The following is a 27,889-nucleotide window of genomic DNA, read 5'->3' as shown; positions in this document are numbered from 1 at the left end:
TAGCAACTCTGAGTTGCTGTGCTTAGTTACAGCTTGAACCCTGACGACATCACGTAGTCTTGTCTTGAATTTCCTTTGATTTTGCAAAAAAAAACCCTTTTCTTCACCTGGGGCATCCAGTATCTTGACGTGGAAAATTGAATTTTAGACAGATTTCATTTCCTCTTTTTAGGCAGAAGAAAAACAGAAACAAAATTTAAAAACCAAGAGTAGTCGTTCTTTGAAATAAGGTAAAATGCAGCCTATTATTATCTTAATTAGAATAATCACTTTTCACATCAAGTTGTAACAACAGGAAATGGTCCAAAATGAGATTCTCCTTGAAAAGCATGGTCCTGTGGAGGCAGGTTTCATAACAAAAAACATTTGTGTAACCTCAGCTCAAGCTCTTCCCACTCGTGCATATCTCAATATGCTCTGCAGGGAGTGCTAATGAATACATCTGTTTGCATCCCTCCATAGCTGAGTAATATCTGAAAACAGATCTGTATTTTCCCATTTCAGAAAAACACCCAGTAAGTGGTTGTGGACAAAGTGTTTTAGTTACTTACGTAAGTTCCTTTACCTTGCCATTTCAACTAATACCACATAGAAGAGGCCCTACGCAGCTGCTGAAACTCAGGGACTTATTGTTTACTCTGGAGCCTAATGTGCCCAAGCAGATATTTTGATTTTAACTTCTGTTAATTTTCAGACACTCTGAGCAGTTACACTCCTTTTAATACACATTGCCCTTGCACTGGACGTACTCTGTTCTCTGTCCTGCCTTCCAAGAAGGAGAGAGACAGTCCACCTGCCCATTGCTGGAAGTTTAGCCTCAAGGGGTCCATGCAGAGAGCCTAGAAGCCAGAGGAAAGGCTGTTATCCGCTCCCTCAACACACCATGGCAGTTCAGATCACGGGGAAGATTTACCTGTGGTGTTTTCGCAAAAAGCAGCAGTTTCCACAGCTTCCAAACTCATTACAGACTTATTTGCTTACTTTTTCACCAACTCTTCTAAAATCAGATCAATGCATTCACTTAGCCACTGATTCCAAGAACTGAGTTCTAATGTTTTGCCTTGTTCCCCATTCCCGTTTTAGCAGCTCCCCTCCAGCATACAGGCTTCCTCTTGATTCAACCATATTATTAGATGTGTTCTCCTCCCTCTACTGTTTTATGCCAGATGTTTGCGATACCTTTGCCATAGTGACATCAACTGGAAAAAGCTGGAACTGGAATTTCTGAGTATCACAGAAACCCCCAAATGAATCATTTCCTACACTACTGGCTTTTACATTTTTCAAAATGTAGATTTCTAAGTATATTCATCATACAATTAACATCCCATTAATACTTAATACTTTTGGATAAGCTTTATTGAAATAGTTATTCATTTATTAGGCAATAAAGCTTTTGAAACCAGATTACATGTAAGGCATCAACAATGCAAGACAGCTACAAATACTCATTATTCTTGGATGCTCTACCTCCTGGACAGAGGAGGACAACTAGACAAAACCCACTTACGATACAACTGGACAAAACCCATAAAATGTAGGGTGTATCAAATGCCATTAAAAGAATACTGGAAGGGCTTAGAGGAAGAAAATCAGTATCTTAGCTGAAATTTGAAGACTAAGAATTTTCAAAATAATGCTAATTATTAAAATAAGCAATGCTATATTATTTTTAACTCTTACCAGGAATCTGAATTTTTGTTCTGGGACTAAGCTTGTTTTCAATCTTCACTAGGTAGAACCAACAGAGAAGGCAATGGCACCCCACTCCAGTACTCTTGCCTGGAAAATCCCATGGACGGAGGAGCCTGGTAGGCTGCAGTCCATGGGGTCGCTAAGAGTCAGACCCGACTGAGCGACTTCACTTTCACTTTTCACTTTCATGCATTGGAGAAGGAAATGGCAACCCACTCCAATGCTCAGTGAACTCTGAGCATTGGTCCCCGTGTTTCTGTCTGGTGGTTCTTTCCTCATCCTTGGGTAATGTCCTCACTTATTTGCACAGATCAGCTGAAGACTCCCAGGGAACCCCTTACCCCTCTTCCAAGCTCCATCTCTGTGCAGCCCTCTTCCCTCTGGGACCACACTCTGCACACCCTACCGGTCTTGACCTCCCAGTGGGGTCTCTCCGAGTTCCTCTGCCTCATGCTGCTCCTTGGACTCCTGCTCCAGGGCTTAAGCTGGGGCAATCACAGGGCTTACCTCCAGTATTTCCCCTTCTTAGGATCCCTGTTCTGTGCTGCTTGATGCCCAAGGTCTGGAAAATGTTGTCTCACTTTTTCTTTTTATGGTTTTACTCTTGTTTAAGGAAGTCCTGTGTCTTAGCCCATTCAGGCTGCCATAACATAATACCACAGACTGGCTTATAAACAACAGAAATTTACAAGATTAGGGTGCCAGTGTGGTCAAATGAGGACCCTCCTTTGAGCTGCAGACAGACAGAGAGAGATCTATATATCTATGAAAAAGTGAAAGTGTCAGCCATTCAGTTGTGTCCAGCTCTGCGACCCCATGGACTATAGCCCGCCAGACTCTTCTGTCCATGGGATTCTCCAGGCAGGAATACTGGAGTGGGTTGCCATTCACTTCTCCAGGGATCGAACCCAAGTCTCCTGCATTGCAGCAGCAAAGGCCCAGTGCAACCAAAAATAAATAAATAAATGATTTTTTTAAAAAAGATGCTTGCCACTGAGTAAGCCGAGAGTTGAAACAGCAATAAAAAAGATAGAAGCAAATAAAAGAAATTTAGACCATAGGTAAAAACCATAAAAATTTAAAAACTTATGTTGAAAAAAGATCTATTAAGAAACAGTATTCACATTTCTTATCAATTAATTGCAGTCCATGGGGTCGCTAAGAGTCGGACACAACTGAGCGACTTCACTTTCACTTTTCACTTTCATGCATTGGAGAAGGAAATGGCAACCCACTCCAGTGTTCTTGCCTGGAGAATCCCAGGGACGGGGGAGCCTGGTGGGCTGCCGTCTATGGGGTCCCACAGAGTTGGACACGACTGAAGTGACTTAGCAGCAAAGTGTGACTTCGTGTTTCCCTGAAGTCTGATAACGCTGAGCAGTTTTTCATATACTTATTGGCTATTTATACATCTTTTGTGAAGTGTCTGTTCAAATACTTTGACCATATATTACTGGATGATCTTATTAAGAGATCCATACATTTTTTGAAATAAGAACTTTGTAAGGTTTAAGTGTAGTGCTTGTATTTTTTCTACTGTTTTGTCTTTTTTTTAAATAGTGTCTTTCAAAGAAGAGAGGTTTCAAAAGATGTTGATGGTCTATTTTACTATTTTGTTTATGATTTTGCTTGTCTTATCTATGAAATCTTTGACTATCCCAAGGTCATGAAAATTTTGTTTTAGAAGTTTGAGAGGTTTCAAGATTTGGGAACAGTGACAGACTTTATTTTCTTGGGCTCCAAAATCACTGCAGACAGTGACTGTGGCCATGAAATTAAGATGCATGCTCCCTGGAAGAAAAGTTATGACAAACCTACACAGCATATTAAAAAACAGAGACATTACTTTGCCGAAAGATTCATGTAGTCAAAGCTATGGGTTTTCCAGTAGTCATGAATAGATGTGAGAGTTGGACCATGAACAAAGTTGAGCACTGAAAAATTGATGCACTCAAACTGTGGTGTTGGATAAGACTCTTGAGCATCTCTTGGACGGCAAGGAGATCCAACCAGTTAATTCTAAAGGAAATCAATCCTGAATATTCATTGGAAGGACTGATGCTGAAGCTGAAGCCAATCCTTTGGCCACCTGATGCAAAGAGCCAACTCACTGGAAAAGACCCTGATGCTAGGAAAGATAGAAGGCAAGAGAAGAAGGGGACGACAGAGGACGAGATGGTTGGATGGCACTGCCACATCAATCGAGTTTGAGCAAGTTCCAGGAGATGGTGAAGGACAGGGAAACCTGGTGTGCTGCAGTCCATGGGGTCACAAAGAGTTGGACACAACTGAGCAACTGAACAAGATTTTTTATTTTCAAATCGAGGTACAGCCAATTGACAACATTGTATCAGTTTCAAGAAGTTTGAGACTTTTTATGTTTAGGTTGATCCATCTTGAGCCATCCAATTTTTATGTGACATGAAGTAAGGATACAGGTTCACTTTTCTCCATATATAGTTGTCATAACATTTATTGAGAAGGCTATCTCTTCCCTGTTCAGGAACCTTGTTACCTTTATCAAAACTCAATTAGCCATGTATGTGGAAGTCTATTTCTGGTTCACTAATCCGTATCTATCCTGATCTCATTGTATCTTGCAGTATAACAATAGCAAACCTTTCTATAGATAGATCAAGTTCTCTAATATTTTTTTCAAATCATTTTGGATATTCTGGGTCATTTGTATTTACATATTATTTACATATATATTTTATGATGTTTACAAAGAAAACCATCAGAATTTTGAGTTGATTATGCATTAGAGACAATTAACATTTACAAAATTGTCTTCCAATTCACAATAATGATATATATCTACTTTTTTAGTCTTACACAAATTTTGCTGTTTCCCTAATTACTTCATGCTTTTAATTTCAATATCCAATTATTTGTTGCTAGCATGCAACTGAGTTTTGTATACTGATCTTGTATCTTACCTCACTAAACTCACTAATTCTAGTTTTTGTTTTTTTTTTTAAATCTATTTAGGATTTTCATTACATTTGATGTCTTCTGCAGTTTCATTTCCTACAATACATATGCTTCTTCTCTTTCTTGCCTTATTTCCAGGTAGGGTCTTAAGTATAGTGTTGACTAGAAATGGTGAGAGCAAGTATTTCTTTCGTTGTTGTTGTTTAGTCACTAAGTCTTGCCTGACTCTCTACGACCCCATGCCCTGTAGCCTGCCAGGCTCCTCGGTCCGTGAGATTTTTCAGGCAAGAATACTGGAGTGGGTTGCCATTTCCTCCTCTAGGGGATCTTTCTGATGCAGGGGTCAAAGCCAAGTATCTTGCATTGCCTGCAAATTCTTTACTGCTGAGCTACTGGGGAAGCTCAGAATTCTTTTGCCTTTCCCCAAATCTTAGATTTCCCAGGTAACTCAGCTGGTAAAGAATCCACCTGCAATGCAGGAGATCCCAGTTCGATTCCTGGGTCAGGAAGATCCACTGGAGAAGGGATAAACTACCCACTCCAGTATTCTTGGGCTTCCCTGGTGGCTCAGCTGGTAAAGAATCCGTCTGCAGTGTGGGAAACCTGGGTTCAATCCCTGGGTTGGGAAGATCTCCTGCAGAAGGGAAAGGCTACCCACTCCAGTATTCTGGCCTGGAATACTTGATGTTTGGGCTTCCCTGGTGGCTCAGATGTAAAGAATCTGCCTGCAATGCAGGAGATCCGGCTTTGATCCCTGGGTCAGAAAGCTCCCCTGGAGAAGGGAATGGCAATCCACTCCAGTGTTCTTGCCTGGAGAATTCCATGGACAGACCATGGGGTTGCAAAGAGTCAGACATGACTAAGCGACTGAGCAAGCAAGCAAATCTTAGATGGAGAACAAACCATTGTGCATGATGCTAACTGGCTAACTGTAGGTTTTTCATGCTCTGTATTGTTAAGGAAGTTCCCTTCTAGTTCTAGCGTGCCCAGAGGTTTTGTCATGAATGGATGTTGAGTTTTAACACATACTTTTCCTGCCATCTACTAAGATAATGTTTTTTTTCCTCTGTATTCTGTTAATTTGGTGAGTTAATTGAATCTTTAAATTCTAATTTAATAAAAGCTTTAATTGTAAAATACACATAAAATTTATCATCTTACCCACACATAAGTGTACAATTCAGTAGTATTAAGTATATTCATTGTTGTGTGGCCAATCTCTAGAACTTTTGTCATCTTGTAAAACAAACTTTCTACCCACTAAAAAATTCATTTCCTCCTCCCTCCACTAATTCACTTTTTATAAAACTTTCAGTTTCTAATTGGAAATAAAAGGACTTCCCTGATAGTTCAGTTGATAAAGAATCTGCCTGCAATGCAAGAGACCCTGGTTCAATTCCTGGGCTGGGAAGATCTGCTGGAGAAGGGATAGGCTACCCACTCCAGTATTCTTGGCCTTCCCTTGTGGCTCAGCTGGTAAAGAATCAGCCTGCAATGGGTTCAATTCCTGGGTTGGGAAGATACCCTGGAGAAAGGAAAGGCAGTATTCTGGCCTGGAGAATTCCACAGACTATAATCCATGGGGTTGCAAAAAGTCAGACACAGCTGAGTGACTTTCACTTTCACTACAGAAAGCTTTAAAGGCAATGTTCTAAATCAGTTTGCTTGTAGTAAAAAAAAAAAAAAAAAAAGCCTTTTAAATAGGTGATTAGCTTGCAAATTAAGCTTTACAGTTAGTTGTACACACAAAAAAATTAGTGTCTTGGGAGAACAAATATACCTGATGATTTTCATCACTTCAAACTAGATAAAACTAGATTGTGCGAAAAGCAATTTATTCTACTCAAACCATTTTTTTTTTTTTCCCAAACCATTTCTTTTAAAGCAGTTCAGTTAAAATGTGATCATTGCTTGACCATAAACAAAAGTGAAAGTAAGGTTTTTCTCCTTTCCCCTTTGATTCCTCTACACTCTGCTCCTGGCTGAAGTATCCACAGCCAACACAAAGAAGCAATTTTTCATAATTTAAAACAAACAAAAAGGAAACCTAGCAAACTTGACTAAGTATTTCTAACAATCATCAACTTGCCTTTTGACAAGTACTCAGTGTTACTATTTCTTCTGTTGCTATTCTGAAACAGCTCAGCTTTGTTTACGGGGTTTTCATTTATTTTCTTAAAAAGACTAAACTCTCTAACACCTATTTTTAGTTCAGTGGAATCTGTTCTTCCCAAATTGATATTAATAGTTTTTAAATAAAGTATATGGGAATCACATGTATAATACACCAGATGTGAACTGTCACATTTTCATCTAACCAAATATCCTAGGAATTTGAGACTATCTGTATGCTTGGGAAAAAACTTCTAAAAAACACAGAAATATACTGTATAATAGTTTTATTTTTCTCATTTTACTATTTTTACATTTTATGCACAAATATTTTTTATCTGAGTAAAAATAGAAAATAACTGTCTTATGTAAAATTACAAAAAAAAAAAAAAAACCACAAAGAAATACATAATTGTTATTATGACAGTATAAGTGTCTTTATTTAAAGAGTAAAAATGTATGCAAAAATCCTCCTCCCTCTTACAAAAGATTGAGAATATTTTTTTCTGGCAGCAAGTGAAATATTACTGAAATATCAATATTTTTATACCCTCTAGATATGAAGACATTAAGTTAGTCACAGGTTATTTTGAAATTATGAAATTTAAAACATTTTTGTGCTATTTCAAAGATACATTAGTTCTTTTTAAAAGGCAGTAGCATAAAATGATGAATATGAAAAACAGCAGACCTCACCAAAAATATTTGGAGGCACAACCCTTTAAAGAAATATCATACTTGAATTTCACCATTTATCAGGGGCAAAAAAAAAACACACAATCTTTCCTAATTAACTGACATGGACTGTCACAAAAATAAATGTGATGAGTCAATTCAAGTGACAATCAACCACACAGCAATTTTCCCTGATCTGTTTGATTTTCTGATGCCAACACAAATTCCTAAACTTCAGGCTAGCCAGATATGTATGAAAATTGGCTCAATGAGAATCTCATGTGGAAAAAGTTTTAAAACAAAAATGAATGTTTCATTATTTTTATACTTATATGGTATAGAAATGACCAATAATTTTATCTTTCTTCCTCTGATATACTATAAATTTTCCTATGGAAAATTTATTCATAAAATCAGAGCAAAGAATGAATAGCATAAATTATATTTTCTTTCAAAATACAAGTTATCTTTCAATAAAAAAAAAGACTACTTGGCTTCTGATAACTGCAACCTCAATAAGCACAATAGACACAGTTTATAAGCTGAGACAAAGTAACGGAAGTTTCTTGAATCAACTGGGGAAATTAGTCTCTGCTTATGGTGCATAAAGTGATGGAGAGAGGCAAAGAAGAAAAAAGAAACAGCATCAGATTGTGTTTGAGAACTCACTGTTCAAATGATAACAAGGAATAAAAGAAAAACTGCAAAAGGAAGAAAGTGAAAAGAATTTTTGTTAAGGTATCTGAGGAACACAGGGGAAAATAAAAAAGAAATAATAGATTGGTTTTTAGAGATCTAGGAGAATTCCTTGCTTTAAAATACATACACATATAGTTGAGATATATATAACGGAAATCTGTTATCTTGGCTAAAACTTTAACATAATGTCTCCCTCAAAGTATTTTAAGTCTAAAGTCAATAATTTTAAGCTTTTGATAATATAACAGAAAAGTAGACTTTATCATTATTATTTTAAAACTGTAACTGACTTGTCAACTTCCTAGACCATAAGAGGATGGTGAAAAACCCTCTTTTCAGCTACCTGTTATCTGAACTAGAACATCTGTATCATATTGCTATTCTACTCAGATATTCTTGCTATCACAGCATCCAAGCTGAACTAATAGTCTGTCAGTCTATTCTGTGTTTATAAAAAGGTAAAAATGGAAATTACAGATTTTATTCTTTCTACTGCTTGTTTCTTAAAGGACTTTGACATGATGCAATAATAAAGGGAATTGACGTAATATGTTGTAGTCCCACAGTGTAACACTTAATATTATGATCTGAAGTTATCAGAAAAGGAGGTCATACACACCTCCCCCTCCTCCCTCTTCCTAAGATCCCTGCCTCCTGTGGTTCTTTCCAAACCACTATTTAGTGCTGGGGGGCAGCAACTATCAACAATGCCTCCTTGCATTACTGTAGCCCTTTCCTCCTAGTTAGTTAAATGCACTAAATGAGCTCTTATAAAGCTGTTTAGGGGATGGATTTAAAGGAGATGGTGAGGGAGAAAGTACATAAAGTAGTATTTGAGAATCAGTCTTCTGCTATAAGAAGATTAAAGTATCTCATATCATGATTTGTGCATAATACTTTAAAACAAACGCCAAGAAAAAAAAAGTAAGGAAGCAAAGCAAGTAAGAAAAAGACATTTCTAGCCATTTCTGTTCAGTGTTGGCTTGTAGTAGGAAAAGTGTTTCATGTATGTAAGAATTATTTAATTTTTAAAGGATTTCTAAGCAAGTTTTGAAATATCCCTTTTGAATATTATGTCTTTGTTTATATGTGTGTACATATGTGTGTGTGTGTGTGTGTGTATATAAGATGGTCAACTGGACATGTATACAGATATTTGTACACTCACATATGTAATATTCAAAGGAAAAAATTAAATAAATGGGAAATTTTAAGAGAAGACTGCCTGTACTGGAGGTCAAATTTTCCTTTTAGAACTATTTGCAAGTAATTTACTCATGTCTTGAAAGATCAAGTACTGCTGACTGATTTAAAGTCTTCATCAGAAACACAAGACTATGAAAGCTGTTTTGTATAATAAACCAGCACTATAGGATAATTAATTTTTTAAAAAAGGGAGCCATAACAAACCAAACTAAACCAAAATTTTATTTCTGGTTGAGGTATACTTTTTCAGATTTTTAAATCTCTGACAGGAAAAGCAGAGATCATCTGAGAATTTTTTAATAGTTGGTTTATTAGGATTTAATGTCTCTCTTATAATAATTTAAATTCTTGGCCTGACATTATGAATAATCTATACAGTAAATCCTTAAAATTGGCTTTTGAGTAAAGCCAGATTTAAACCTGGATCTCTTTCTTCAGCACTGCTCTTCTGCCAGTCTTTTTTACTGTCTTTTGCTTGCAAATACATAAATTATTTTAATAACATGATACTCTTAGTAATTTTATTAATATTAGAATTTTATTGGATATGATTACTTTAGCTCTGCTTGATTAGATGAAACAGGCATACATGCTTCAGCTGTGAAAAATTCCATTTTCTGGTTTTTATGTAAAGCAACATCTAAAGCAGCAGAGAGGGGAAACAGTTATATTTTCAAAAATATTAATAGTTAAGCCAGACTGTTTCCTGGAGATACTTCATTTATTTTTCATCCTCAGATGCTACTGGCTGTTTTTGGTAGGGCTAGACATTAATACTGACCAGTTTAGCTTTTCTGACTGTTAACAAACTATCCCACAATGAACCAGCCTAGAGACATTGTGGTGATTGTTTAACATACACATATTCTAAAATATATGCTCAAAGTAAAAAGATCCAAATTCACAAGAGTATGAAATATTTATAAAAAAAATCATGCATCAGATTGTACAGTCTAGAAATAAAAGAAGATTCAAATTCAGTAATAAAGGGAAGAGCAATGCTTGCTCTAACATTTTAAGAAAGACCTTGGACTCCCAGAAGGTCCTGGGTTCAGTTATCCTTTTCTGTCTGCAGGGACGCAGTAGCCAGGGCTACCGCTGTGACCGGCTGGGCGATTCCGTGCAGCTGCATCTTTGCGAGTTTCTTCTGTTCACACTCTGTGACCAAACGGTTCAACTCTGCTGCACTGTATCCAATAAGAGTCTTCAAGTCACAGACAAACTTGTAGACAAACCTCTTGCCTTGAACTTTACAAATCATGTCCCCATCGTAATAATACCTTCAAAAAGAGAAAACTGCATTACGACCATATAAAAATATTTTAAAAATGTGGACTTCTTACAATACTTCACAGATTATTCCATAAATAGAAGCCTAGTATTATATCTATCACAACAGCAACTAACAATGAGGTTATATAGAAATATTTAACGCTGTTATCCAAAGAAACTTTAAAATATTCACTAAAATTTCAATGCTAAGTACTCTAAAATTTTATATATTAAATCTTCAAAACATATTCTCAAAAATTATGCTGAAACACTGAATTTAAAAATAAACATTATAAGCAAAACCAAAAAACCTGAGGAGCAGTAACAGAATCCAAGAACAAGGAGTCTGAATCAGAATGCCAAGATTCAAAACCTCACGTCTTTCCTGTGACCACAGGAAAGCCACATTTGTTTGCTCTAAGCTTGTATCCCTCATTTATAAAATGAGATTTAAAAAAGTATGGACCCTAATAGAATTATTGAAGATTAAAAGGATTATCTCTGTGTGCTTAGCACACAATGACTGGCACATATAGCCTACTATAAAATAGAAGCTATGGTGATAATTAAGAACCCATATGGTATGTATAAAAAGTTTTAATATACATATTCTCTGGTTGTTGGAATGTCCATTTTTCTGTCTGGTACAAATGTGTTATTACATATCTATGCCTTCATCTTTATCATTTTAATATATTAAAAGCTCTCCTTCCAGAGAAATTCTCCAAACCAATAGGGGAGCCTCAAAACCGTAAGCAAAAGGGTTAAAAAAAAAAAAAAAATAGGACCAGAAAAACAGAGAAGAGGACTTCATAAAGAAATAATGTTTCTAAAGCTACACAGGCAAACTTGGGGAAATCACTCTAGAAGCCTGGTTTATGGGTATAAAACAGACTGCAATTATACTTACTTTGGAAAAGACTTTGTTTACCCCTATGCACTGCCTGGCAAACTACAGTCCGTGGGGTGGCAGAGAGTCTGACACGACTGAGCAACTAACACTCAAACACACACGTGCACTGCCAATTCCAATTAACAGGAAAAAAGGTAAGTCAAAACTTCTGGGCTGGCAGATTTTGGAGACTTTATCTTAAAACTGTGCTGCCCACTTGTATGCATTTGCACTCATCTGATGAAGAGCTGTTACAAAACAAACTACATGCAAAAGTACAGGTGGTATAAACTACCACACTTAGTAGGACTTTGTTATAGAAGTAACTCAGTGTAACCAAAAATCCATTAACGAAAAAACTACATGCAGTAAACTGTCATCTTTGCCTAATTCCAGAACAGCTGAAGTATAATGGTTATGTCCACTTTCCCAGTAAGGGATGTAACACATTGGGCAGTCTTGTGTCTCTTTGTCAACTACATTAATATAGACTTATAACTCAGCCCACAAACTACCAACAGCTTGTCATCCAGTTAAAATACTGTAGGCATTTTGAGTTAAGTGAACAGCTCAGTGACTTACTACAAAGTGAACATTCATTCACCTGTTAACTGTGACTCCGGTCAGGACACAGACACTGTATGCACCCCACAGCTCCTCCACAGCCCCTCTCAATCATCACCCCTCCCTTGCTCTAGAAGGTTACACAATCCTAGTTCATGATAGTAATTTCATTGCTGCTTTTCTATTCTTATCACCCAAACATGTATCTGTAAGTGCTGTAATTTAGTTTTGTTGTTATTTGCACACTACTATATAAATTCAGTATACACTCTTTTGGGTCTGGATTTTTTTCACTGAATATTATGTTTGAGGTTCACCCATATCAGTGCATTTTCATGGATACACAGTATTCTATAGTATATAACAGTTTACTTATTCACTGTACCGTTGCAAGATATTTGGGTGGTTTCTGATTTTTGCATGCTTGCATGCTCAGTCACTTCAGTTGTGTCCGTCTCTTGGCCAACTCCAGGGACTACAGCCCGCCAGGTTACTCTATCCATGGGATTTCCCAGGCAAGAATACTGGAGCAGGTTGCCATTTCCTATGAGGGGATTTTCCCACCCCAGGGATCAAACCTGTGTCTCCTGCATTGCAGGCAGATTCTTTACCACTGAGTCACTGGGGAAGCCCCTTCTGATTTGGGGATGCTATAAATAAGGCTGCTATAAGCATCCATATGAATATATATATACATTTTTTGTCTGGTAAATCCTTAGAAGATAAACTGCTAGGTTACTGGTCACAGTTTACACTCCTACCAAAAGTGTAGAAGCATTCCTACTGCTACATATCCTCACCAACACTTGGTACAAGCAATTATTTTCATTTTAGCCACTCTTGGACGTGTTGTGGTGCAGCCGCTAAGTTGTGTTCAACTCTTCGCGACACCATGGACTGCAGCATGCCAGGCTTCCCTGTCCCTCTCTATCCCCTGGAACTTGCTCAAACTCATGTCCATGGAGTCTGTGACGGCATCTAATTATCTCATCTTTGGTTGTCTCCTTCTCCTCCTGCCCTCAGCATCAAGATCTTTTCCAACGAGTCAGCTCTTTGCATCAGGTGGCCAAAGGATTGGAGCTTCAGCATCAGTCCTTCCAAGGAACACCCAGGATTGGTCTCCTTTAGGATGGACTGGTTGGATCTTCCTGCAGTCCAAGGGACTCTCAAGAATCTTCTCCAACACCACAGTTCAAAAACATCATTCCTTTGGTGCTCAGCTTTCTTTATGCTCCAACTCTCACATCCATACAAGACTACTGGAAAACCACAGCTTTGACCAGATGGACATTTGTCAGCAAACTGGCCATTTGGATAATTTCTAAATTTTTCCTAATTTCCTATGGATCTCTAAGAGTTCTTTAATTATTCCAGGTAAGAGTCTTACATGAGATATATGAGGCTTGACTTTCACTCTCTTGATGGTTTCTAATGGCCAAAAGTTCTTAATTTAAATGTAGTTCAATTTATTGATCTTTTCCATTAGGTTAGTGCTTCTGGTTCTGTTTAATGTCTTTTCTCATCTACTAAAGTCAAGAAGGCATTTCTAGATGCTTCCCTATTTTACTTCCACAATTCAGAGCTACAAGTTACACAAAATTGATTTTCAGTATGCTATAAAGAAGGGGGTCAATATGGATAGTCAGCTGTCCCAGCACTACTGACTGAAATGTAGGTCTCTTGCCTACTGCCATCTTTAAATCAAATGCTCCTATATTTTTTGTTCTATTCAGGTTATCAATTCTAATCTTGGGTCTTCTGTCTATCCCAAGCAAATGGCACACTGTTTTACTGTTACAGTGAGTCTCTATACCCCATAGAGCAAGTCTGTCCAGTTTGTTAATCTTCTTCAGGTGTCCTGGTTCTCACGACACTTCATCAGTTCAGTTCAGTCACTCAGTCGTTTCCGACTCTTTGTGACCCCATGGACTGCCGCATACCAGGCCTCCCTGTCCATCATCACTTTACATTCACATATAAATTCTATAATCATCTTGTCAACTTATATGAAAATACTTATTCAGGCAGCTACTGCATTGAAACTTAGGCCAACTGCAGACAAGTGACATCTTAATTATTAAATCTAATAATTCATCTGTAATTTTGAGGGGACTTGTGTGTACACAATCACATCAACTGTCAAAAATGACAGTTTCAATTCTGATTACACAGAAAGGATCTTTTAGATAATTAGCAAAGTGTTTGACACTGAGTAATAAGTACACTGAAAATAAAGCATTTTAGTTACTTATATATGCTAAGGAAAACAAATTGTCATTGTGGAAAAGAAAAATTATCATGATAAACTAGGTAATAGTACTTGAATGCCATGATCCTGTAACAAGGAATACTGATTTAACCAGTATTCCACATAATTATATAATTACAATGGGATGAGGGGGTAGAAAGGTTGCATGTGTTAATGATGAGAGGTAAATCACACTCTGTGTGAAATTCACAGAACTGCTTTATCAAATTCACTTTTCCCCCAAAACAGACATAATTCCTACTTCTCAGATACTTAAGTGCATATATTGAATTTCTATCACTGTAGTAAGCATAAATTCTGACAGTAATTGCATCAAAACTCTCATACCATTTATGAGAAATTATAAATTATTTTATTTCAACTCAATTGATGAAAAAGTTTGAATATTCAGATTTAGGCTGACTGGGGGGAAGGAAAAACAGAGAAATGGGTTAACATTTTGCATCTAATTATAAAAACTGACAATATCTACGTATTTACTAGAGTTTACAGACACTCAATGCACCTATGCCAAATGAAAGCATCTCTGTTAATAAAAAAACCAGAAACCTCAAAGATTAAATATGCTGGTTTTAAACAGTGGTGTATGTTTTTAATCATATAAAAACAAATAATCTAGAATCATCTTTTAAAAAATTCTACGTATCTCAAATTACTACTAAAAACCTTTTTAAGAAGTAATTTTTAACATAAATGTGAACATTTTTATTTTATTTACATAAAGAAAACATAAGTCAAGTATTTTAACATCATTACATAACAATGTTTATACAAATAAGCCATTTTTTAGAAACGACTGATACTTTTAAAATGCTTACCTTAATGCACGACTAAGTTTCTCATAGTTCATTGTAGGTTTGTTTTTACGTTGTCCCCATTTCTGTGCAACCAGTTCGGGCTGATTTAGCTTAAATTCTCCTTCATCACCAACCCAAGAAATGCAGTCTCGGGCATCCTTGTCAGTAAGAAGTTCTAGCAAAAACTGCCACAGTTGGATCTGGCCATTGTTTCCTAGAAATTGACAAGAATGACAAGCACTGACCATAATGCTATGGATTTTCAGAGGGCAAAAGAGAACAAACAGGTCCTCTGGTTTGTATCTCAGCCACATGAAAAACATAAACTTCTTTTTACAAACGCTATCTAAGTATTTTCAGAGAAAAAGTCCAGGGGGCAGTCCTCAGATGGTGGAAGAATAGGACAGGGAGACCACTTTCTCCCCCACAAATTCATCGAAAGAACATTGGAACGCTGAGAAAATTCCACAAAACAACTTCTGAACGCTGGCAGAGGACATCAAGCGCCCAGAAAGGCAGCCCATTGTCTTTGAAAGGAGGTAGGACAAAATATAAAAGATAAAAAGAGAGACAAAAGAGTTAGGGATGGAGACCCATCCCAAGAAGGGAGTCTTAAAAGAGAAGTTTCCAAACACCAGGAAACCCTCTCCCCCACGGGTTTGTGGGGAGTTTTGGAATCTCAGAGGACAACATAACTGGGAGGAAAAATAAATAAATAAATAAAACTCACAGATTACATGTCTAACAGCAATTCCCAGGGGAGAAGTAGCCCAGAGGCTGGCATCCGCCACTAGCAAGTAGGGGCTGAATAGGGAGAAGCAGGCTGCATTGCTCAGGGTAAGGACCGGGCCTGAATGCCCTGGGGGCAATCTGAGGGAGCTAACATGAGATAGCAACCCAGATTGTGAAATAGCCAGAGAGAGAGAGAGAGAGGGAAAAAAAACAGAGAGAGAGAACTTTCCCTGGAAAAACTCTAACCTAAGGCACTGCCAGCCTGTTCACAGAACAAAGGACTGAGAGAATACCAGAGGAGAGCTAGCTGGCTGTGGACCAGCCCACCCCCTGCTGGAGACAGGGAGGCAGGCGGGTGCCAGCCAGAGCTGGAAGGCAAGGGGCAAACTCAGCCCCAGAGTCGGCATCCTCTACCAAACTGCGAGCAGGCTCCCAGTTGCTAACCAAGACTTCCTGGGATTCTGGATGGTTGACATCCGCAGGGAGGGTCACAGCCAGAGATCAGCTCCCCAGAGGAGACACACTGCAAACCTGAGAGGCTGGGATGGGGGAGGTGATAAGACGCAGGTCCCACCTGGGGAGAGTGTGCTTGCCAAGCACCTGGCCGCCTGAGCTGCTTGGACTTGGGAAGGGCACAAAACACAGGCCCAACTGAGTCTGCGCCTTTGTGGAGTACCCAAGACCCTGAACCTGGGCTCAGACCTGGGAAGTGCACGCAACCCAGGGCCCGCTTTAGACAGTTCCCCTGCAAAGCAACCTAGAGCCTGAGCAGTGTAGACTGGGAAAGCATACACGCCGTGAGAGGGGGCAAACTCAGTGTGGCTGAGGCACTGTGAGCACTCCACACACGCAAGTGTTACTTATTTGCAGCGTCCCTCCCTTCCCACAGCACGACTGAACAAGGGAGCCTAAAAAAGTGTCCACCACCGCCCCCTTGTGTCAGGGCGGAAATTAGACAGTGAAGAGACCAGCAAACAGAAGACGCTAAAATAAACTGAGGGAACCGCTTTGGAAGTGACAGATGCAATAGATTAAAACCTGTAGTTAGCACTGACTGCACTGGAAGGGGCCTATAGATCTTGAGAAGTATAAGCTGAACAAGGAACGATCTGAAACTGAACTGGTCCACACTGCCTGCAACAGCTCCAGAGAAATTCCTAGATATATTTTTACTATTATCATTTTTTAAATTAAAAAAAATGTTTTTTATTTTTATGTTCTCTATTATGCCTTTAATTTTCATTTTTATAACCTACTATTACCTTACAAAAGCAAACTTCATATGTATTTTTTATAATTTTTGAGATTTTGTTTTTTTAATATTGTATTTTTGAGAGTCTAACCTCTACTCTAGATTTTTAATCTTTGCTTTTTGGTATTTGTTATCAATTTTATACCTTTAAGAACCCAATCTTCAGTACCCATTTTTACTTGGGAACGAGATTACTGGCTTGACTGCTCTCTCCCCCTTTTGACTCTCCTTTTTCTCCCCCAGGTCACCTCTATCTCCTCCCTCCCCCTTCTCTTCTCTACCCAACTCTGTGAGTCTCTTTGTGTGTGCCAGATGGTGGAGAACACCTAGGGAACTGATTACTGGCTGGATCTGTCTCTCTCCTTTTAAGTCCCCCCTTTATCCTCTTGGCCACCTCTGTCTCCTTCCTCCCTCTTCTCTTCTCTGTATAACTCCGTGAACATCTCTGAGCGGTCCAGACTGTGGAGCGCACATAAGGAAGTGATTACTGGCTAGCTTGCTCTCTCCTCTTTTGATTCCCCCCCTTCTCCTCCATATAATTGGTCACCTCTAACTCCCTCCTCCCTCTTCTCTTCTCCATATAATTCTGTGAACCTTTCTGGGTGTCCCTCACTGTGGAGAATCTTTTCATCATTAACCTAGATGTTTTACCATCAGTGCTGTATAAATGAAGAAGTCTTGAGGCTACTGTAAGAATAAGACTGAAAACCAGAGGCAGGAGGCTTAAGTCCAAAACCTGAGAACATCAGAGAACTCCTGACTCCAGGGAACATTAATCAATAAGAGTTCATCCAAAAGCCTCCATACCTCCACGGAAACCAAGCACCACCCAAGAGCCAACAAGTTCCAGAGCAAGTCATACCATGCAAATTCTCCAGCAATGCAGGAACATAGCCCTAAGCTTCAATATACAGGCTGCCCAAAGTCACACCAAACCCATAGACATCTCAAAACTCACTACTGGACACTTCACTGCACTCCAGAAAGAAGAAATCCAGCTCCACCCACCAGAACACCGACACAAGCTTCCCTAACCAGAAAACCTTGACAAGCCACTCGTCCAAACCCACCCACAGGGAGGAACCTCCACAATAAAGAGGAACCACAAATTGCCAGAATACAGAAAGGCCACCCCAAACACAGCAATCTAAACAAGATGAAAAGGCAGAGGAATACTCAGCAGGTAAAGGAACAGGATAAATGCCCACCAAACCAAACAAAAGAGGAGGAGATAGGGAGTCTACCTGAAAAAGAATTCAGAATAATGATGGTAAAAATGATCCAAAATCTTGAAAACAAAATGGAGTTACAGATAAATAGCCTGGAGACAAGGACTGAGAAGATGCAAGAAATGTTTAACAAGGACCTAGAAGAAATAAAAAAGAGTCAATCAATAATGAATAATGCAATAAATGAGATCAAAAACACTCTGGAGGGAACCAACAGTAGAATAATGGAGGCAGAAGACAGGATAAGTGAGGTAGAAGATAGAATGGTAGAAATAAATGAAGCAGAGAGGAAAAAAGAAAAAAAGAATTAAAAGAAATGAGGACAACCTCAGAGACCTCTGGGACAATGTCAAACGCCCCAACACTCGAATCATAGGAGTCCCAGAAGAGAAAAAGTCCATATTCACATTTTTATACAGTGAAATAAAACAAAATATACATAATTTGACAAATTTTATAAATATCAGATGACAATGCAAAAATACCTGTTCTGTTTCCAGGCGAACTCCTATCTTCTCCTGAAATTCTCGGAGCTCTTTGTACTTTAGCTGCCTTTGCACTACTATTTATAGCTTTAATGGCAGTTGGTGTAGCAGACTGAACTGATGCTGGAATAATTTGCACAGCTGCAAAGCAAGACAAGGGGAAAATTTTTTTTTTCTCCTTTCAATACAGAGAAAAAACTACTGAAAGAAAATAAAATGCAAGTAGTTTAACTGATGCCTCTCTAATTACTCAACGAAAGTTCAGAGGTTAAGGTATAATGTCTGCATTACTATCTATGAATCTTAAGTGAATAAAAGTTGGTTTCCTTATTTTGGAAAAACTTATTGATGTATATACAGTAGATAAAGTTTAAAAAAATCTATTTTTTAAAAATATTTGTTCGTAAGAGATGGTTTATCAAATTTTGGAGAATGAGGACAAATGAGAATTCATGTTCCACTCCTGACAGGAGTACAAACATACCACCATTTTGAGAAAAACTTTAGTAATATCCAGTGAAGTCGAAAGGGTAGAATCCCATGAAATCACAACCAGAGAATCTCACACACTTTCTTACAGATGCTCATTCAATGATGTTCACAAAGTTTTTAAAATGATAAATAGCAGTGAAAATAAAATCGAGCTACAGATATCAACATAGGTCTCATAAATGTAAATCAAAAAAGCAAACTACAAAAGGATAGACACAGTATTATCACCATCTTTACCCAAAAGTTTATACATGTATAAAATAATGCCCTAAAGTGTTTATGGTTACAAAAGTTCATAAAAATATAAAATATGCATAGAATAAGAAACCTCAAGTTCAGGACAGTCATTTAAAATGGGATCTACAACAGGTAAACTTAACATATAAAGTTTTATCTCTTATGGTGTATGCAGATGTTGGTTATACTTTATGTCTTTGTATATCTAAAATACTTCATACAAAATTTTAAAATTAGCTTTTCTTTTTACTACCTTGCAGTACTAAATGGAACATTTCTTACTGATAAATCAACCCTATATTATGGGCACATGAATACTCACGTTGATCAATTGTAACTATCTCATTCATCTGTTGTTCTTGGCTTGCCAATACATCTGAAGAACACACATAAAAATTTTTTGTTTTCATTTAAACCACAAATGCAAACTCCAATTCAGTAAAATTCAATTAAAAAAAAAAAACACCCTCCATGATTAAAACAAAAACCAAGCAAACAAAAAAGCAAAACATCAAATAATTGAAACTTATTGGCCTAAGAACCTAAAAAATACTTAACAGTCATTTTACAGGGAATAGATATTTTTAAGAGAAGCAACAGAAAGAAAGCTCCAATTCAATGTTCAGAAAAGTTGTTCAGAGAACCAGGGCTTGAAAATGTCTATTATAAATCTATTTATTTAGGCTTTATGTAAAACAGGAAATATTCAAGATCAGATCACCAGAGTGAAATTATTTAGATACATTTTCTTCATTAAAAAAGAACTAGGTAACTTAACACGTCTACAAATACAGGTCTCAAATGAGGTACAGTGAAGGGAACTTCCCCGTGGTCGTCCAGTGGTTAGGACTTCACTCTCTCACTGTCAAGGGCCCAGGTTCAGTCTCTGGATGGGGAACTAAGATCCCACAAGCTGCGCAGTGCAGCCAAAAAAACCCAAAAACAAACAAAACCACCCATGAGTTACAGTGTAAAACGTCCTAATATAACCGTTTGGAGAACTATTCATTACTCATCCCTTGCTATTTCCTACTGAAATGTTATTCTTCACCTTTCAGATAAGAGTTACACTTGCCAGTCTATATCCCTTCAGCCTTTTTAGTGCCCATCACAGACTTGGATGTTTCTCTCTCCAACTGACGTTGTACCCACCAGCAGTCATCTGTGTACCGAGCTGAGTCCTGGGGCCTGGGCTCCTAACACAGTTCTACTGAGAATGCCACACCAGGCTCCAACGCCAGGCACAGAGCTGAAGAGGACTGGCAAACTAAAGAGAGATCCGACTCCTACTTGTCAGATGGGAGCTTTCTTTGGGGGTCCCGAATTTGGGAATGTAAACAATTATATGAGACTAGCCTCAGATCTGGGTTCTGGTCTTAGCACTAACTTATCGGCTGTATGACAATGGTAAATTTTTCAACTAACCTGAACACTTATTTCTTCATAATGCAATGAGATACCCCCACCTACCACTTCATGAGGCTGTTGTGAGGATTAAAGGAAAATATTTTTAAGAAGCACAATACCTGAAATATAGTTAACTTTCAGTAAGTTGAAGACACTATTCTTTTATCCAGATTCATAGTTCTGACTATTCTCAAGGACAACTGTTCTGAAGAAAAACTCATGCTTTATATTTGTGGTATATTCCCCCAAAATTTTATAAAAGTACCTTGAAAGGGCAAAGTGCTATTGAAATGAAACTGTTCAACCCTTGACTGTGACTGAACACAGTACCCTAGCTTAAAAAGAGGCAAAGAAGAGTCACCACTACACAGCACAGGCATTACCAACCTGTTAAAATCAGCCGCTCAGCCCTGATTTTTGGACTGGAGTTTGGTTTGTTTCCTGGGAACTCTCAAGATATTAACAGAAGGCAGAACACAGAAACAGAGGGGCTTTTGAAAGGCTGGTCCAAGACCGCACAGACACTCTAAATATCAAATTCCTTCTCCAGCCCTCAAACCCTGGTCCCGCATAAAGGAAGCAGAGCCCTAAGGGGAAAAGCTCTACGGTGTACGGAGCAAGTTTATGCAAACTCTGAACACTGAAGGTATAAGGCAATTCTTTGTCCCAAAGAAAACACTCAGCAAACTGAGTTTTGTGCCTCTGGCCACAGAAGACATATTCACACCAAGAAGGACACCTTAGAGAGCTGGGACTCCTGGAACATTTCCTAATTATCCTCTCCATGTATGGTAGGACTTGGATCAAGTTTCACTAGAAGGGAAACTGCAGGAGGCTGGTGGCCCGGGTGGGAAAACTAACACAAATACTTAAAAGAGGTCTGTCTGTTCAGTACTGCTTCTCCTTGATAAATCACTCAGGAACAGATAGTAAATGCTAGGTTACTAAGGACATGCTACAGACTTCACTCTACAAGAGGGGCCAGAGAGCTAGACTGTGCCCCAAGGAGCCTGTTCTGAGAAGCTTCTGCTGCTGCTAAGTCGCTTCAGTCGTGTCCAACTCTGTGTGACCCCATAGACGGCAGCCCACCAGGCTCCCCCGTCCCTGGGATTCTCCAGGCAAGAACACTGGAGTGGGTTGCCATTTCCTTCTTCAATGCATGAAAGTGAAAAGTGAAAGTGAAGTCGCTCAGTCGTGCCCGACTCTTCTCGACCCCATGGACTGAAGCCTACGAGGCTCCTCCATCCATGGGATTTTCCAGGCAAAAGTACTGGAGTGGGGTGCCATTGCCTTCTCCTCTGAGAAGCTAGGCTTGTGAATTACAGAAAGTCGATCAAACATAGCCTTACACATCACCCTACCCACTCCCAGATTCTGAGAGTTAGATTTCCAAACCCAATGGAATTTCCTTGCCAGGCAGAGCAAATAATTATGGCCAGATAAGCAAGGAATTCCTTAAGATATTTATGTAGGCCATGGGGCTGTTACTTTTGTAAACAAAACAATTTCAAAGCAGAGCTCTTCTGTAGAAGACCCATTCTACTGCAGGCAGATAGAAAGATATGTAAGATTTCTCACAGGCCCCTGTGCTGGGAAAAGCCTCTGAGTAAGCTTTAACATTTGAGAAGCCCTAGGAGAGCCACAGAGAAACAACAAAGTGCCGATCTGGGATAGACAGCAAAAATCATGAACTTGAGAAAAACCAAACTGCAGTCTAAACACTGTCCTTGTTTTATTCTTGAGAGTTCCTACAAGAAAATGTTTCTGTAAACATGACTCACATGTTAAAAACCTGAAATATTTCAGAATTTACCTTACTCATCTAAAAAGCTCTACGGAGAAGAAAACCTGTGACACCAACGATAAACTTTCAACTAGAACATTCAACTTATTTATCTAATAGGAACTGAAACTAGAAATAAACCCTGTAAATGTAATTAATCTACTAAGTCTTTTCAATACTTTTCCTCCTAATATTTAAGAGAACCAACACAGGAGAGATACTGCCAATAAAACAATGAAGGCAAGACTCCCCATTGAGCTTATTTCTTATTCAACAGCAGATGAAATCCTAAGCATTAAATGACTGAAAAATCCCTCCACCAGAACTGTTCCCTAATTGCGTACACAGTAGGATAAAATGCTACCATTTATACTTTCATCCACAGTGATTATAAAAACAAAGTCAGCATGTCCTAGTCACACATTCTGAAAAATTTGTTCTTTGGTCAGCGTTTCTGATTTATATAACAATGTCAAGGAATGGGTTACTACTAACATTTTAACAGTCACTGAAATATAACATGGATTAAAATTCAAACAAAATAATTTACATATATTTGAGCTCTTTTTGTTGGACAGCTTTAATCATCAAAATAATGTCTGTTGAGCAACATGGAAATACTGAAACCAGTGGCTTCTAATTCAAGATGGTGGGTTGCATACTTAAGTCTACTTCCCCTTTCTCCCTTAAAATCCCATTCGACTAAAAGAAATTTTAAAAGATTTAATCCCCATAATGAAGAGGATGAGAGAGAAGCCATCTGTGAACAAATAATCGTAAACTTCTAAAAGACGAGCATCGGTGAAAGAACTGACTGATGAACCAGAAGTCAACAACTAGAATATACGAACAGAGCTAACTGCAAGGCACAGAATCTTACTTGGATAGAACAGAACTTGGAGTCTAGTGTTAGTCTGCCTGGGTTTGGATCCTGGGTCTGCCACACCCTAGTTCTATAACCTTGTGGGGGCTCTCTAAGCCTCAGATTCCTATCTGAAGAAATAAGGAAAGTAATGATCTCTGGCTTTAGTTTAAGATTAAATGAGATAATACATATAAATTCTCAGCACATCACAGCCTTACACAATAAATGTTAACTATTACTGCTGTTAGCAATGAACAATTAAGATGAAAACAAAGTTATAAAGAAATACAAGTAAACTTAAGTTATAATGCAAAAAAGATAATAGTTTCAATTTTATACATTTTCGAAGAAGTTCCAGATGACTCCAGAGAATTTCTCCCCGAGGAACTCGCTGAAAAAAATCTTCTTGGCTGAGACTACAGAGTTCTCTTCCAGAAATATTCAGTGTAGTGAGGTCTATATCAGTCATGCTGAATTCCTTCATTACCCAAACCACCCAATGCAGGACTTGGTCCGTGGACCATTGTATGGGATCTAAAGACAAAAATATTACCATTAGCCTAGTTGCATCTTAGATATTACAATTTACAGTTAACTTGTCAACACACACAAAAACACACAGATAAAATCCAGACAGGTTTCCCCTCCCCCCACCCAAGTAAGTAAACTCATTATATGAAATAAAAAGATGCTTACACTCCATTTTCTTCTTAGCTCCTTTTCAACTCCTTAATCTAAAATTTGATGGGTTCACGTGTTTCTACATCAGTTAGTTTGGAATTTTATTAAGAAAAAACAAAATGCACAACTGCTCTCCAGTGAGCCAAATGGAAGAATAAAATACATGATTACTTTGCAGGAAATGCCCCCTCACCAAGTTAATATTCAGTTTTTTCCATTTCTGCAATGTTTATTTCTTATAATTCAGTTTTGTGTCTCCAACAGCTATTTGTATTGAAATCCACCAATGAGCCCCTGATGACCAAATTTAGTAGATACTACTCAGCCAGCATTCTTTGACTTTCTCAGCAGCATCGAGACTTGTGACCATCTAAAACTCCTCCTCAATTTCAATGGCACTAGATATGTACTGGAGAAGGAAATGGCAACCCACTCCAGTGTTCTTGCCTGGAGAATCCCAGGGATGGGGGAGCCTGGTGGGCTGCCGTCTATGGGGTCGCACAGAGTCGGACACAACTGAAGTGACTTAGCAGTTAGCAGCAGCACATATGTACAGTTCTTATTTTTCTTCTATCTGGTAAGCTATTTCATGTCTCCCCAACGTCCTGTTCCTCAACCCTGAATGTGGACAAGGTTCAGCACTGTGTTATCATTCCTTTTTTCTCTCTTCACCAGAGATTACACCTACTTGTATGACTTCAATACAAACTCAGTGTGACTTTGTCCCAGATAACACCTTTATCTCCAGTCCAAATCTTGTGCCCCTGAAACTACTTTCTGGTGACCCTCAACTGAATATGTACTCTTGAAAATCAAGCACTATCAACACTTTCCCTTGAAAAATCTTTCCAGTACCAGACTTTCCTACCTTCCCCACAAAGGTTTAGAAGGCATGGACTGTCTTTCTTACGCACTACTGAAAGCCCAGCATTTACCATGGTGCCTAGCTCAGGAAATATGAAGATGTAACCAATTCTTATCAATATTATTATTGCCTAGTCACCCTAGCTTGAGAAGTTAGATAAATATTCGACTCTCCCCTCTCTATCCTCATGCAATCCATCAACCAGCTGATCAGTCCTATCACTATTTTGATTCATCTCCTTTCTGCTCCCACAGCAATCACCTGGTCTAGGCTAACCTAAATGTTATTACCTAGCGCACGAAAACTACCCGCTCCAACTTACGTCACATCCCACTGCCACATTCATTTTCAATTGTCACCTGCATCAATCAAAATCAATTCTATAATGCTACAGAATAACTCCTCACCCACTGTATCTTCTCACTACTCAGCACACTCCCACCTGTCAGCTTTGCACAAACAGCTCCTGTCTCGAATGTCCGGAAGTTTCCTTGTCTACAATAAACTCTCCCAATTTTCCCCCAGATCACTATGATCCCTTTGAGATTCTAGTAGTATGTTTCTTTTATACCAGTTATTGACAACTTAAAACATGTCACCTTTATGGAAACTACTTCTTTTCATTTACTGTTTCTCTCTTTAACTAAATTATGAATGCCCTAAGGGCAGGATTTTTTTAAAAATGTATATCATTGTATTCCCAGCACCATCATCTATTAATAGTCCAAAAAAAAGATACACAGAAAATCTATTTGTTTCCTAAAAGTTCTATATTTAAAATGGATAACTTATTCACCATAGTGTTTTCTATGTCAAGCCTAAATATTATTCTACCGAACATAATTATTACATATTTTATTACCATAGGGTATCCCAAGACGCTCTTGCTCTTTCCTATAACCTTCCAGCGCAGCCGCCCATCGCGTCACTTGTTCTGACGTTTCATCTGAGATGGTCGTGATGTGCTTTGTGCCATCAAGAGTTATCACTTGCGCCTCCTCAACAAGATGTGCTTCTGCTTCCGCATGGTGAGCATCTGGATCAATAACTACTTCAACCGTTTCCGCAGGTTTAACAATTTCCAGGATATTTAGCTTTGGTTCAATTCCTTAACAATTAAAAAAAAAGTATATCTAAGTGAAAACACGAAAGTAACACAGCAAAATTTAGTTTAGTTTATGTGTTCTCAAGTAGTAGAGCAAAACTCCACGTTAAATATTTTTAGCATTATGTCTAGAGAACTTGAACAGATTTCTATTAAATGACAAAAACAACAATTGAACAGAACTTGGGTAGATCACAGGACAGTACTGTATCAGTATTAATTTCCTGATTTTGATAACTGTGGTCCTGTAAAAAAAATTCTTTGTTTTGGAAAACACACACACTAATGTATTTAGAGACAGAAAAAAAATCATGTCTACATCTTATTCTTAACCAGGTCAAAAAAATAATGTGGGGATGAGGAAGAGACAGAATAAAGCAATGTAATAATAAAAGTTAACATTTGGGGAATCCGGGAATTCTATTATTATACTTGGAATTTTTCTATAAATCTAAAATAATTTAAGACCACCACCACCATGCATACAAACACACACACCTTACCTACAGAGAAAAAGAACCAACATGTAACAGGAAATTAAAACTACACTAGGAAGAGTATAAATGAGTAGCTACTCATCTTTAAAAGTTAAAAAGTCTTTCTAAGCTAACTAAAATTATTTACTGACTCCTTGTCTTTTTAGAAGACAAAGTACATGTTTTAAAACCAGTCCTTTATGAAATAATCATAGTTACTAATGGTAAGATGACAGTTCTAAGAAACTATCATACAACACAACGGCTACTGTTTGCTGACTGATTTAGTTATAATCTACATCAAAATTTAATCAAAGTGTACTTGAAAGAAAAAATAAAACTCAATTTCATTATTGTGAAGTTCAATCTCAAAAGCTGTATTACAGAAAAATACACTGCTTTCATTCATTAGGTGGTGTAAACAGAAGTTGCTTTTTTCAAATGTTCATGAGAAAAAAAGATAGCAAGTTTTGAAAAAAAAAATTTTCCTAAAAATTATTTGTTAATTCCCCCATCAAATTTCATCAAGTCAACTCTTCTTAAACACACTTGCACTGAGAGGTCACTAAGCTTTTAAAGATAAAAAATAAAGACTGATTTTTCTTTCCTGTTTCCAACAATAGGAAAATTCTGGGGAAATTAAGGATCATAAGTAGGTAATTACGACTTTCATAATGTGGAAAAAAACTTTGATTTGTGAAACATAACTGTAAACAATATAATGTGTTCCACCTGATTCACCGGAAACGACTGTGATGCTGGCAAAGAGAGAAGGCAAAAAGAGAAGGGGGCAGCAGAGGATGAGACGGTTACAAAGCATCACTAACTCAATGGATATGAATTTGAGCAAACTCCAGGAGACAGTGGAGGACAGAGGAGCCTGGCATGCTGCAGTCCATGGGGCTGCAAAGAGTCAAACATGACTAAGCAACTGAACAACAACAAATAACATGTTCAGAGATTAAAATTAGTCTAAAACTCTGGTCAGAAATCCCAATAAGCCCATTTAAAAAACTAAAATCCAATCTACCAAAAATGGTTTCCCAATTTTCTAACTTGTGTATTTGCAAAGATCAGTAAAATACTGTGTGGATATGGTTGACTGGGTCACCCCACAGCCTTTGCAAATTCCTCTCTGTGTGCTAAACTGCAGAGACTAGACTTC

General features: G+C 38.0%; 1 protein-coding gene across 15 annotated transcripts in view; it reads right to left on the bottom strand.

Annotated features, from left to right (window-relative positions):
- Positions 1 to 7,013: 7,013 nt before the first annotated feature.
- Positions 7,014 to 27,889, bottom strand: part of GABPA (GA binding protein transcription factor subunit alpha) — a 38,202-nt gene continuing 17,326 nt past the window's right edge. For all 15 annotated transcript variants that reach the window (XM_086412351.1, XM_086412448.1, XM_086412342.1 and 12 more), the window contains 6 exons: positions 26,006 to 26,251; positions 23,937 to 24,131; positions 19,865 to 19,918; positions 18,814 to 18,954; positions 15,137 to 15,329; positions 7,014 to 10,601 (listed from right to left, as the gene is read on the bottom strand). In XM_086412351.1, coding sequence (XP_086268477.1) covers positions 10,373 to 10,601; positions 15,137 to 15,329; positions 18,814 to 18,954; positions 19,865 to 19,918; positions 23,937 to 24,131; positions 26,006 to 26,251 — 1,058 coding nt within the window. In that variant the 3' untranslated portion in view covers positions 7,014 to 10,372. The remainder of the gene's footprint in view (positions 10,602 to 15,136; positions 15,330 to 18,813; positions 18,955 to 19,864; positions 19,919 to 23,936; positions 24,132 to 26,005; positions 26,252 to 27,889) is intronic.

The sequence above is a fragment of the Bos grunniens genome, chromosome 1, assembly GCF_055505025.1.
Source record: "Bos grunniens cultivar Pamir isolate PY7600 chromosome 1, Bosgru_T2T1.0, whole genome shotgun sequence".
Lineage (NCBI taxonomy): Eukaryota > Metazoa > Chordata > Mammalia > Artiodactyla > Bovidae > Bos > Bos grunniens.
Note: the sequence above shows the minus strand (reverse complement) of the source record. Positions and strands in the feature narration are given on the sequence as shown.